This window comes from Papio anubis, chromosome 1, assembly GCF_008728515.1.
Source record: "Papio anubis isolate 15944 chromosome 1, Panubis1.0, whole genome shotgun sequence".
NCBI classification, from domain to species: Eukaryota; Metazoa; Chordata; class Mammalia; order Primates; family Cercopithecidae; genus Papio; species Papio anubis.
Window position 1 is genome coordinate 175,001,587 of NC_044976.1, and position 13,137 is coordinate 175,014,723.

General features: G+C 35.0%; 1 protein-coding gene across 1 annotated transcript in view; it reads right to left on the bottom strand.

Moving 5' to 3' along the window:
- The window catches only part of PLA2G4A (phospholipase A2 group IVA), a 148,768-nt gene that overhangs the window by 7,903 nt on the left and 127,728 nt on the right, over positions 1-13,137 (bottom strand). The window contains exons 16-17 of the mRNA XM_009191475.4: positions 2,954-3,149; positions 1,271-1,428 (exon numbers count right to left, since the gene is read on the bottom strand). Of these exons, the coding sequence (XP_009189739.3) occupies positions 1,271-1,428; positions 2,954-3,149 (354 nt within the window). The remainder of the gene's footprint in view (positions 1-1,270; positions 1,429-2,953; positions 3,150-13,137) is intronic.

Sequence of the window (13,137 nt, forward strand, 5' to 3'; positions counted from 1 at the left end):
GACAAATATACTATGGTGCAACTGTGACGACTGCACACAATTGATCATTACTAGTCTCAGGCCAAACGAAACAAGCAAGCAAACTAGATGTGTGGAGTTCTATTAGCTCACAAAATCTAATTAGAGCCCATATAAACAGAACACTCATTCACATATTCTGAGTTCCTTTATGCTATTTACACAGTCACCAAAAAGACTGGCAAATCAGCATGATGCCTTTCCTTCTCCATTTAATTTCTTTTTTTCTGTTTTTCTAATGTACAAAATCCAATCAGGCCAATGAACTTAAGCTTTCACAACTGATAATCATTTGTCAGACACTATGATTTGGAACCACAAGTCAATGATTTCAGTTACAGAATAGTGTTCCTAAATGGTAAGTTAAAAATGAAAGAATTTCACCTAGACACAGAATCTTAGCAGAAGATACACTAATGATAGGAAGGATTGATACTGATGACAATCTTTTTTCTAAAGCAAAGAGTACTTGACATCTCAAAGGCTAAAAATAGGAAAGGCTGGCAGGGCGCGGTGGCTCACGCCTGTAATCCCAGCACTTTGGGAGGCCAAGGAGGGCAGATCACGAGGTCAGGAGATGGAGACTAACGCGGTGAAACCCTGTCTGTATTAAAAATACAAAAAAAAAAAAAAATTAGCCGGGCGTGGTGGCAGGTGCCTGCAGTCCCAGCTACTCGGGAGGCTGAGGCAGGAGAATGGTGTGAACCTGGGAGGCAGAGCTTGCAGTGAGCTGAGATCGCGCCACTGCACTCCAGCCTGGGCGACAGAGCGAGACTCCGTCTCAAAAAATAAAAAAAGGAAAGGCTGTTACCTTTTGTGATACTGCCCAAATTCACAAAAAGAAAACGTAAAATCATAAGTGTATTTATTAAAATTCATGTTATATTTTTGCAGATTAACTACACTTCTGGCTCCATTCATTTTCATGCTCATATTTCCTTTTCATCACTTTTCTTCCTTAATTATAATTTATCATATAATAAATATATTAGATACTTTGGGAAAGAAACTGAGTATTCACCATTCAATAAAATAATAGCATAAAATGAGTTTCCTTATTTTTCCTTATTTGTTAGTTTTGTAGGGTTCTTCTGAAGATTAGCAAAATAATTCATGAAAAGTAAAGTGGCATATTTTGGGTGGTGTCATTCATAACACTTATTTTTTTTATTTTTAATTAAAAAGAGGTATTAGTGTATTTATATGGTATGGAAGTCATTTGACATAGTCGATGGCCACAGGAGATACTTACATCAATGTTGTTCAGAGTATTGAAGTGCATAAGATCATGTAGTCTTTTGAATGCTTGATTTGGATATTGAAAATTGAAGGTTGAAAATGGTGATTCCGGGTCATCAAAAATATCAAAGTCAGCGATTTCTTTCTCTTCCTCAGTTTCCCTTGGAACACCTAAATACCAGAAGAGTCACAAAGGGTGCTATTTTGAAAACTACAAAATATCTCTAAAATCCAAGGAATAAAACATACACACATAAAGACAGCAGTGGGAGCCCCCACAGAGCCAGGTACTCCGTAGCATCTCTGACTTTATCATTTCTCTGTGTTCTGACCGGATGACATCCAACTGCCAGTATCTGACATCTCTGTGCTTGAGGGCTTTCTATCCTGCCCTGCAACTGTAGAAGTCTTCTTGGCCCACTTGCAGCAGGCTGGAAATTCTGATAAATAACACTGTTCCCCAGGCGGTGGTCAACCAAAGACTCTAGAGAGTTAGTATCTAAATACTCCATTCCCCTGCCTTTTGGTGTGTGTGGGAAGCATGACTGTGGGACACAGGTCTATTCCATTTCGTAGTCTTTCCCAGGGGATCAAGTTCCCATTGTGGTAGCCGGCTTGCTAACGCAACTTTGTTGTCAGCCTTCCTTCCCTTTACCACTTCCCCATTTCCTTACTAATAAACTAGAGTGTTCCTCAGCTCATCCAAATAAACTATTTGCACTTGAGTCCTTTTCTCAGAATTACTTTCTGGGAGAACCCAAACTAAAACATTATGTGGCTGTCTTTATGCCATGGAAATCCCCTACACATGCCAACTGCTCAGTAAGCCTCTCCTTGAGAATTCACAGTGATAGAAAATTCACTGGGTTTCAAGTGCTCTACTGACTGATAACTAAAAATGTCAGATTTCCACCTTCTCCTATGCTGAACTATATGCTTCACAATAATCTTCACTTCTATTGGTCCTTTCTTTGTCTTCCTGAGAAATCTAGAAAAACACCATTTTTCTCGCATATTCCCATTACTCACCCTCCCTATTTTTTGTGTCTTTCCATTCATAAAATGGAAAACACATTTTCTGGTCCCAAAATACGGTTTTTGGAGCCGTAAGCATTCTGCATGTAAATCTTTAGATCTCCTTTGGTTAATCAACATTTTCCAGGATACACAAGAGTCGAGAGACTCCTCTGGTTGTGGTTAAAAAAAAAACAAAACAAAACAGCAAAGACTACGTGTCAAACTTGATTCTTGTTTTCTATGAAATACAACATGGCAAACTGAAATTGCTAGCCATTGTGTACTGCTAGATTACGTTAATCTTGTGGTCAACTGAAATTCCCAGAAATTTGCATGATTTTTCTGAAATAAAAGCTTTCTTACAAGGGTGATAGTCAAAATGTTTGATTAAAAATCAATCAGAACAAACACAATTCGAAGTATTGAAGTAAAGTCCCAGAGATTTTTGCTAAACTAGTTGCTGACTTTTCAGTTTCTGGACTGTGAGCAAGTCAGGGGATCTAGGGGTAAGAGGAGAAGTACTTGAGGTCTCAGAATAGCATCTATTTATCAAGGTAAGGGAGACATTCGGTAGTGTAATAGCTGGTACAGCAGCGCCAGAGTGAAACAGCTTAATAACGTCAGTTTCACTCCCCTACTTAATTTCTATTTTATGGAATACAGCTTACTCCCTACATACCTGGAGCCTTGTACTTTCTGAAGTTGATGTTGGCCAGAACAAAGTGGATGATGGTTGGGCAATCTTGCTCCATATCAGGATTCTTGGGTTTAAAGACATAGCACTCCTTCAGCCCTTCCCGATCAAACACATAAGGATCGATCTTTGGAAAGGGGAGCTTGTTCATTTTAGCCCACTTTTCTGCAAGTAGAAGTTCCTATGGGAAAGAGGGAAAGATGCATTTGGAAATTTTCAGTTTTCATTGATTCAGTTGGTCTGACCATTATTCAGTGTTCACTAGGTGTCTACTGTGTGCCAGCAATGTACTCCTTGCTAGGATGAATCACGACCCTGTTCTCAAGAAGCTCATTACATCTCAAAGAAATTGGAAACAAACTCACTATTGTTATGTAAATTCTTGGCACAAGGCTAGCTCCACAGCAGGCATTTGAAAAATTATTGATAAACTGAACTGAGCACAATTATGTTGAAGAAGCTGCTAGAGAAAAAAAAAAAAAAAATTATGGGTTCAGAGAATTTATAGCCATGTGAATGTTTTTTCAACCCTTAGGAGTAAAAAAGGAATCTGATGATGCAAAATGAAGAATCCTCTGTTACTGGATTTTCACCTGTATTATCTCCACCAAAGTGTTAAAAAGTACCAATCAAAACTTCATTCATTTTATGTATACAAAAATATTTGAGTTACTCTGACTCAGCTTTTTGTCTTCTTTTTGTGAAAATAAGTTGAACCTTTGGCCTCAGAGCATTGCTATTACCTGTAATGGCCAACAGAGGACTGTACAGATGTACCAAGAGCTTATTTAATGGCCGTGGCAAATTGTATGATGGTTTCCACGTATTAGCTCCCTTCCTGGTAAGCTGATTATACATTCCCACCAGCATGAGAAGACAAATAGAACAGAGCCTCCACAGGTGATTGACAATTGCTGGCATGTAAGTGGCCAAGAAATACATGTTCGTGGTCAGCCACTGAGATTTGAGGTTGGTTTGTCTCTGCACCAAAGCAGGCTAACTCACTGGGGTAAGCACCCCTAAAATTAAGTTTAAACTGAAGAACATAGATCAATATGGAGAGATGTAGTGAAGAGACCTCATTTCCATTTATGTGCGTCTTCAGGGAGAGTGGAATAAATAAGAAGCAGAATATCATAGTGGGAAAAGCACAGATTCTGGGACCAGATGCCTGAGTCCAAATACAAGCTCCATGGCCTTGGGCGTGTTTCTAAATTCAGTGTCTCCATCTCAGATATAAAATGTGGATGATATAAATAATACCTATCTCATAGGATTGCTATTAGAATTAAATAAATTAATACTTTACAGTGCTTAAAACAGTGCTTACCACCTATTAGGTGTTATGCAAATGTTTAATAAATAATTGCCAGTAAAGAGAAGAAAAGAGATGGAAGGACAAAAATGAGGAAACCAAAAGAGGAAAAAGAAAGGGAAGAGAGATAGGAACATTAGAGAGGAAAATTCCTAGAGGGGGAAGTTTCGGGGATACTGTCACTAGAATCTTAAGTTCTTTTTAACTACTCTTGTCATCACATTGATCCATTCCACAACAGTCAATAGTGGCCAGCTAGGTTCCATGTTAGAAGTGGGGACATAACAGTGAGTAAAACATTCACAGTTTTTGTTGTTATGGGATTTATAGCCTGTTGGGCAAAAGATAGCAATCAAATAACACTTTGTGTTTAAAACTGTGATAAATGCCAGGAAAAAATACAAGGTGAGACTTTGCAGTACGCCTGGACAATTTCCTCAGAGTATTTGTTAATTCATCCAACAATTATCAGTGAGCTATGTTCTAAGCATAAGAGATAGGCTGTCCTTGAAGATTTGAGTTTATAAATCAACAGGAAAGATAAATAGATATTATAGTAAAGTATGATAAAGGCAGGAAGGGGCTGCACGATTGTGGGCCTGGGTTGTGCAGTGTGAAAGGCCCAGCTCCAAGACAGACATCCTAAAACTTGCTAGCTGGATGACCTGAGACAAACTAATCAGACACCACAGGTCAACAAGAAACAAATTATTGCCGGGCGCGGTGGCTCAAGCCTGTAATCCCAGCACTTTGGGAGGCCGAGACGGGCGGATCACGAGGTCGGGAGATCGAGACCATCCTGGCTAACACGGTGAAACCCCGTCTCTACTAAAAAAATACAAAAAACTAGCCGGGCGACGTGGCGGGCGCCTGTAGTCCCAGCTACTCGGGAGGCTGAGGCAGGAGAATGGCGTAAACCCAGGAGGCGGAGCTTGCAGTGAGCTGAGATCCGGCCACTGCACTCCAGCCTGGGCAGCAGAGCGAGACTCCGTCTCAAAAAAAAAAAAGAAACAAATTATTTTTGGTGGCTGCAGTGTACAGTGATGCTCCCCTACAGGCAACACAGAGATAATGAGGAACAAAAAAACACAGACTAGATTATTCACTATCCCTGACATAGCAGACTCCCATCCCATCTTATCTCTATTTCATCTGTTCCTTATTTCTCAGCAACTCATTTTTCTACCTCTGTAAAATAAAGCTAATACTATCATCTTTCTCATAGGATTGCTGAGAGGATTAAATGATAAAATGTATAAAGACCTCAGTAGTTTACATTAGAAGAAAACAAGTACTTTAACATACGGCCTTACATTCAGAGAAAAATACCCTTTTCATTGAACTTGCACTGCTCTTTTGGCTTCTGGAATGTCATGAATTTTATGTTGATCAACTCTCTCAATACCACTTATGAATACAAATCTAGGAGAACAAAGGATTTAATGTATATGAAAGCATTTGCTTCATAAGCTATTATGCTAAATACAATTACATTTCGCTGAAAATCCCATATGTATGCAAATAATTTCTTGTTTGGAACTTGAGAAAGCTTTTATCACCAATCTCTTTTTTTTCCCCTCTATTCAGCTGAATTAATCAGCTTGTTATTTCTTGTCCAGCACTGTTCACAATTATTCATTCATGATTATTCAACATCAAAATAAACCAAAAGTTCACATTGTGGAGCAATTGCGTGAGGGCAAAGAAAAGAAAGAGCTTTCTAGTGTTTACAAACATGACTCAAAGGTATGACCAATGATGTGTGGATGCTGGGGTAAAATGAAAAGGGAAATACATGACGTAAGAGTGAGGCTATTTTTAGATAGTTCACTTCACGCTAGAATCAGGAAGAGATGGAAACTTTCCCTTTCCTTATGTGATCCTGATGTGGAAAAGATTAAAAACGATGATTGTAAATACAGTGATGATAGCATGGATAAACCATTTCCTCTCTGATGTCTTGTTTTTGTCTGTAAAGGCTGAGAAACAATGACACAGACTATGAGTAAAGTACATTAGGTTTTAGAAAGTACTTTAAAAGATTTCAGTGAACAAAAAAAGTGCTGCTCCACAAATCACAGCAATATGCCAGAATTGTGTTCTGTGATAACTATCCATTTTGGTTATTGTTTGACACCTCAGCCACTTCACACTTCCATAGAATAACTTAAGATAAACTTACATAGTACTAACTAAAATGACTTTCTGTGGGATAAAAATTTGACAGTATCTTTCGAAGAGATACTTTGTAAGATGTCTGTGCTCATTTTGGTGTTTTGTTTTGTTTTTTTGACAGTCTCACTTTGCTGCCTAGGCTGGAGTGCTGTGGCCTGATCTTGGCTCATTGCAACCTTGCAGGTTCAATCACTTCTCCTGTCTCAGCCTCCTAAGTAGCTGCAACTACAGGTGTGTGCCACCACACCTGGCTAAATTTTGTATTTTTAGTAGAGACAGGATTTCACCATGTTGGCCAGGCTGGATGAGCTCATTTTTGAGTACTAAAACACGATTAAGAAGACTTGAAGGAGAGGAAAAACAAATAAATAACATAGAAATGAATATCATAAATAAATGTTATTTCTAAATAACAGAAACATCTTCAAAACATTGTATGATAGCATATATATGCCACTTCATTCATTTACATGTAAAAAATATATAAATACATACTTTAAATATATGAAACAACACATTTATTTATAAAAATACAAACACACACACACACATATATACATAAAATAATAAATTGACTTGTCATTGGAGGAAGCCAGATTTCTTTTGTCTGTATGCAAGCCAAGAATATATGCTTTCTATTCTACAATGTTTCTCATTATATAAAACCTATTTTTAAGATTAGAGAGAAGATTAGGGAGAAGGATGGCATATAAGCATGTAAGTAAACCTCCAGAATCTTAAAAAATTATTGAAGCAAGTAATATAAAATACAACTGATAGAAACTACAAGTTAGAATTAATTATTTTACAGTTATAGTCTCTCTTACTTTTAATAAAAGACATGCTAGTATTAGGCTCCAAGAGCTTTATAATGCAATAGGCATGAAAATAACTTTCTATATCTAATGTTGTATAGAGTTTACATAGCACTTTGTAATTCTGGGTAGTTATTTGCAGGGATGTTACCATAAACTCACAAAATATGTAAAGGGAAATTAATGTCAACTTAACGTAATATCATCACAAAACATCTGATTCTCAATTTGAGTGACCAATATGAGTGTAGTGGGTTGAATGGTGGCTCCGTATAAAATACCCATTTCCTAATCCCTTGGCCCTGTGAATACCACCTCATTTGGGGAAAGACTCTTTGCAAATGTAATTTAATTAAGGATTTTGAGATTAGATCATCTTGGATTATGTAAGTGGGCCCTAAATTCAATGACAATTATTCGTATGTGAGATACAAGAGAAGACATGCACACAAAAGAAAAGGCCATACAAAAATGGAGGCAGAGATTGGAGAGATGCAACCACAAGGCAAGCAATGCCTGGGACCACCAAAAGTTGGAAAAGGCGAGGAAGGAGTCTACTGTGGAGGCTTTAGAGAGATGGCAGCCTTAATTTCAACTTATGCCCTCTAGAACTGTGAGAATATATTTCTGTTGTTGTAAGTCACCATGTGTGGGGTAATTTGTTACAGAAGCTTCAGGAAACTAGTACAAGAGATAAAACTGGAAGTACTACATTAAATGCTGTGCACTTTCCTTCACCAGCCATTGTGGATGGGTGCCTGCAAAGCTAATGCTTGGACTGATTTGGCCGTGTTGTGGGCCAACCTAAGCATTATAAGTGAACACTATGTGGAGATTCTAAAACAGGTCATGCCCTCGTTTCAACAAATAAATCAGATGATTGTGGAAAAATACAGATACTTTTTCCTTTATTAGTGGGTTTAAATGGAATTCTGACCCTAAATGAAATATAGGCAGATCAGTTTAATTTAGATATATTACTTCCATCATTTGTGAAGACTGCCTCATTTCAAATTTTCCTTTCTTCTTTCTTCCTTCTCTCCTCCCTCATCACCTCTTTCTCTCTTTTTACCCTTCCTTCTTTCCTTGAATAATTTTTAAGAGAATAAACCCATTGTTCTGACTTCTTGTCATTAAGCATTTAAATGAACACTGGAAAACTGAACCAGATTTATGTTCAATGTATAGCAACACAATATAATCTAATTTATGGCATAATAACTAAGATCTATTACTCTCCCTAAAAGTTAGTAAGATAAAGGGGAATATAATTTCTAGTAGTAAACTCTGAATTCTTCTATATTCCTCACTTTCTTGCTCCCCAATAAAGCCCAAAGTCCCTTCATTTTCCCCTAACTTCACAGCCTGTTAATTTTGCATGTTTGAGGATGAAGACTTTGGCTTATTTTCATGATGAACAATCAATCCCATTGATTGTCTTTGGATGAGCTCTAATGGTATACTAAATTTACATATTATACATCTAAGATGTATGGTTAACAAAAAGAAACTTGACAAAATGAAACACAAAGCTGCTTTTGTTAGATAAATTAATAGTAATAATATTTAGAATCATGAACTCTTTATATTGGACTACTACTAGGGTGTGTGCTAACTAATCTAAAGAAATTAGTGTCATTTGCATTGACATCATTAACTCTTAAGGCCAATTACAACACAGAAACAACATAAATTTTGGTTGCTTTTATCAAAAGACATGATCTCCATCTTTCTATGTCTTCTTAACAAAATATGACATTTAACTATATGAACAGCCAGAATTATCTGCAAATGTGAAATAAAGTCAATATTTCTAATTTTTTGCCCAGCATTTATGGTCTAATATTTTGTGAAAGGCAGTGTCCATATTTCAGTCTCAAAAATAGGAAATTATTTGCTATTTAATTACCTTAATAAAATCATATTGCATATATCCAATTATTACATTAGGGATTCTCCCCCGCTATCAAAAGAACTTCATGTAGACTCCTTGTAAATTTTCAAATCTTGCTATGTTATATATAAAACAAATATTCTACTTTAGCATTGATAGTATAACATTTTAATCAATTTAACAATTCTACTTTGGCAATCTTTTAGACTCATTTAGGAATACATACTTTATAAACATTTATAGGTTTAAAGCACTTTGAACATTCCAAGTCAGCCTGAAAAAAATTATTTTGTTTACTCTGAACTTGCTGAAGTACTTACCTAGCGACAAGAAAAACTATATTATGTGTAATATATTGCAATTTACTTTACGTTAAATCTCTGAAAATATAATCATTATTTCCAGAATGGTAGGTTTCATGTTATGATAAATAAATAATAAAAGGAAGTATATAAATTTGGAGAAAGGCATGGGGAAAAAAGAATTGAAAAAATGATTTTAAAACACATCTAAGAAAATGTGCAGGTAGAAATGCCTATATGTACTACAGAAGCAGTAATTGGAGACATGCTCTCTAATATAGTAAGCATATAATAAAGCTACAGTTATTAAAATGCAGTATGGTACTGACATAAGAATTGCCAGATTGTCAGATGGATGAATGAAACACAACAGATTAAAAAAAAATATCCTGTGCCCTATAATAATCATATAGTATATGATATAATAAGCATAACAAAATAATGCCAAAAAAAGTCTATGAGGGATTGTGTTATTACAAATGCAATGTATTCAAAAAGATTAATGAGTTACATATATTTAGAAGAATAATACAAAAATTAAAATATCAAAATATCAATCTCTATTTAACTGATATTGGTAAGAATGAATTTCAAGAATATACTACCCAAAGCAATCTACAGATCCAATGCAATCCCTATCAAAACACCAGTGACATTCTTTATAGAAATAGAAAAATTCCTAAAATTTATATGGAACCACAAAATACTCTGAATACCCTTAGAGTAATCCTGAGCAAAAAGAACAAACCTAGAGCCATCACATTACCTGACTTCAAATTATACTACAAAGCTACAGTAATCAAAACAGCACAATACTGGCACAAAAATGGACATATAGACCAATGAAACAGAATAGAGAACCCAGAAATAAATCCACCCATTTGCAGTTCAATTCATTTGCAATGAAGTTGCCCAGGACATCCACTGAGGAATGGATAGTCTCTTCGATAAATGGTTCTGGGAAAACTGAATATTCACAAGCAGAAAAATGAAACTAGATTGCTATTTCTTGACATATAAAAATCAAATCAAAATCAATTAAAGACTAACACCTAAGTCCTAAAATTATGAAACTACTAGAATAAAACATTGGTAAAGCATTCCAGGACACCGATCTGGGCAAATATTTCTTGAATAAGACCTCAGATGCACCGGCAACCAAAGCAAAAATGAACAAATAGGATCACATCAAACTAAAAAGCTTTTGCACAGCAAAGGAAATAATGAAAAAAGATGAACCACAGAATGGGAGAAAATATTTGCAGACTATCCATCTGACAAGGGATTAATAAACAGAATATATAAGAAGATCAAACAACTTAATAGGAAAAACAATCGGATTTAAAAATGGGCAAAAGATCTGAATAGCTATTTCTCAAAAAAAGACATACAAATGCCCAACAGGAATATGAAAAAATATTTAACATCACTAATCCTCAAAGAAATACAAATTAAAACTGCATTAAGATTCAATCTTATCCCAGTTAAAATGGCTTTTATCCGAAAGATAGGAAATAGCAAATGTTGATGAGGATGTGGAGAAAGGGGAACCTTCCTACATGGTTATGAAATGTAAATTAGTACAGCCACCACAGAAAACAATATGGAGGTTCCTACAAAAACTAAAGACAGAACTACCATATTATCCAGTAATCCCACTACGGGGTATATATCCAAAAGAAAGGAAATAAGTATACTGAAGAGATATCTGTACTCCCATGCTGATTGCAGCACTATTCACAATAGCCAAGATATAGAATCAATCAACAAATGAATGAATAAAGAAAATGTGATACCTACACACTAAAGAATATTATTCAGACATAAAAAATAATGAAATTCTGTCACTTGTAATAACATGGATAGAACTAGAGGACATTATGTTAAGTTAAATAATCCAGGCACAGAAAGACAAATATTACATGTTCTTACTCACATGTGGAACTAAAAACAATTGAATTAATGGAAATAGAAAGTATAATGATGGTTACCATCTGCTGGGAAGGATAGTGGAAAGGGGAAATAAAGAGTGAATGGAAAATGGGTACAAAAATACAGTAAGGTAAAAAGAACAAGATCTAGTGTTCAGTAGCACAATTGGGTAACTATTGTTTACAATAATTTATTTTATATTTCAAAATAACTAAAAGAACGGAATTGGAATGTTACTAACACAAAGAGGTGATAAATGCTTGAGGGGATGGATATCCCAATTACCCTAATTGATCATTCCCCATATGACTCTATCAAATTTGACATGTACCCCATAAATATGTACACATATTCTGCATCCATAAATAATTAAAAATTAAAACTTTAAAAACTAATATGAAAAAGAGACAAGATAGTGAAAAAAATTTAAAAATTATAAGAAAGAATAAAAACAATGGAAGAAGTTCCTACATAAATATTTGAAACAATAAAATCATCAGCAACAAAAGTCCCAATACAAATGACATATGAGGTTATATTTGCAAAAATAAGATAAAATTTAATATTCTTAAGACATAAAAAGAATGTTTATTAATGGGAACATCACAAATAATCCAATTAAAAGTAGTTTAGAAACATCAATATATAATAAGCATGACAAACCATTCAGTCTCACAAAGGAAGAAAACTGAAGCATAAATGTGAGGTTTTTTCCCCATCATATTGTACAAATTTTTTTTTACTTTGTCTTTAATATTTTTTCCTGCCAGCAAAGGCATGTAAAATAGACTCACATATGTAATTAGATATAATGTAAATTGGTGAAGCTTCTCTAGAAATCAATCTGAAAATATTTACTAAAAGTCATAAAATGATACACATCTAGAAACCAACCTAAATAAATAATTAAAATGTGATTAAAGATTCATGTGCAAGGATAATGATTATAGAAAAAGGTGGCAAGATAGCAATAATCTAAAAGTTGAAAATAGAGCATTGTTAAATAAATTCTCACATATCTGTATACAGAGATAGTATATGTTTTTATCTTATTTTATAAACATCTTATCTATCTCTTTTATATTTATCTTATTATATGTTTTATAATTATGTTTTTAAAAATATTTAATGACATAAAAAATGCTCATAATACAGTTGTAAGTAGAAAGAAACAGAATGCAAAACTATATGACCCTGGTAGTCAGACCCACACACACACCCCGCAAAAAGAGACTAGAAGAAAATACCAAAATATTAACGGCTGTTGTCTGGAAGTACTGCATTTATAAACCAAATGTTCATACATTTTACAAGTATATATTCTTCATCACAAATAATGAGTCAACATTTAAAAACTACTGCAAAGTATAATGATTGTTTTTAAAGATACAAAGTGATATTCCAAAACCTCCTTCAACTCATTAAGGTGGTGGAGCTCTGATTCATACATAAAATGATGGCTTTGACATTTTATTTTATTTTATTTTTTTAAATTTATTTATTATTATTATACTTTAAGTTGTAGGGTACATGTCCATAACGTGCAGGTTTGTTAAATATGTATACTTGTGCCATGTTGGTGTGCTGCACCCATCAACTCGTCATTTACATCAGGTATAACTCTCAATGCAATCCCTCCCCCCTCCCCCCCTCCCCATGATAGGCCCCGGTGTGTGATGTTCCCCTTCCCGAGTCCAAGTGATCTCACTGTTCAGTTCCCACCTATGAGTGAGAAC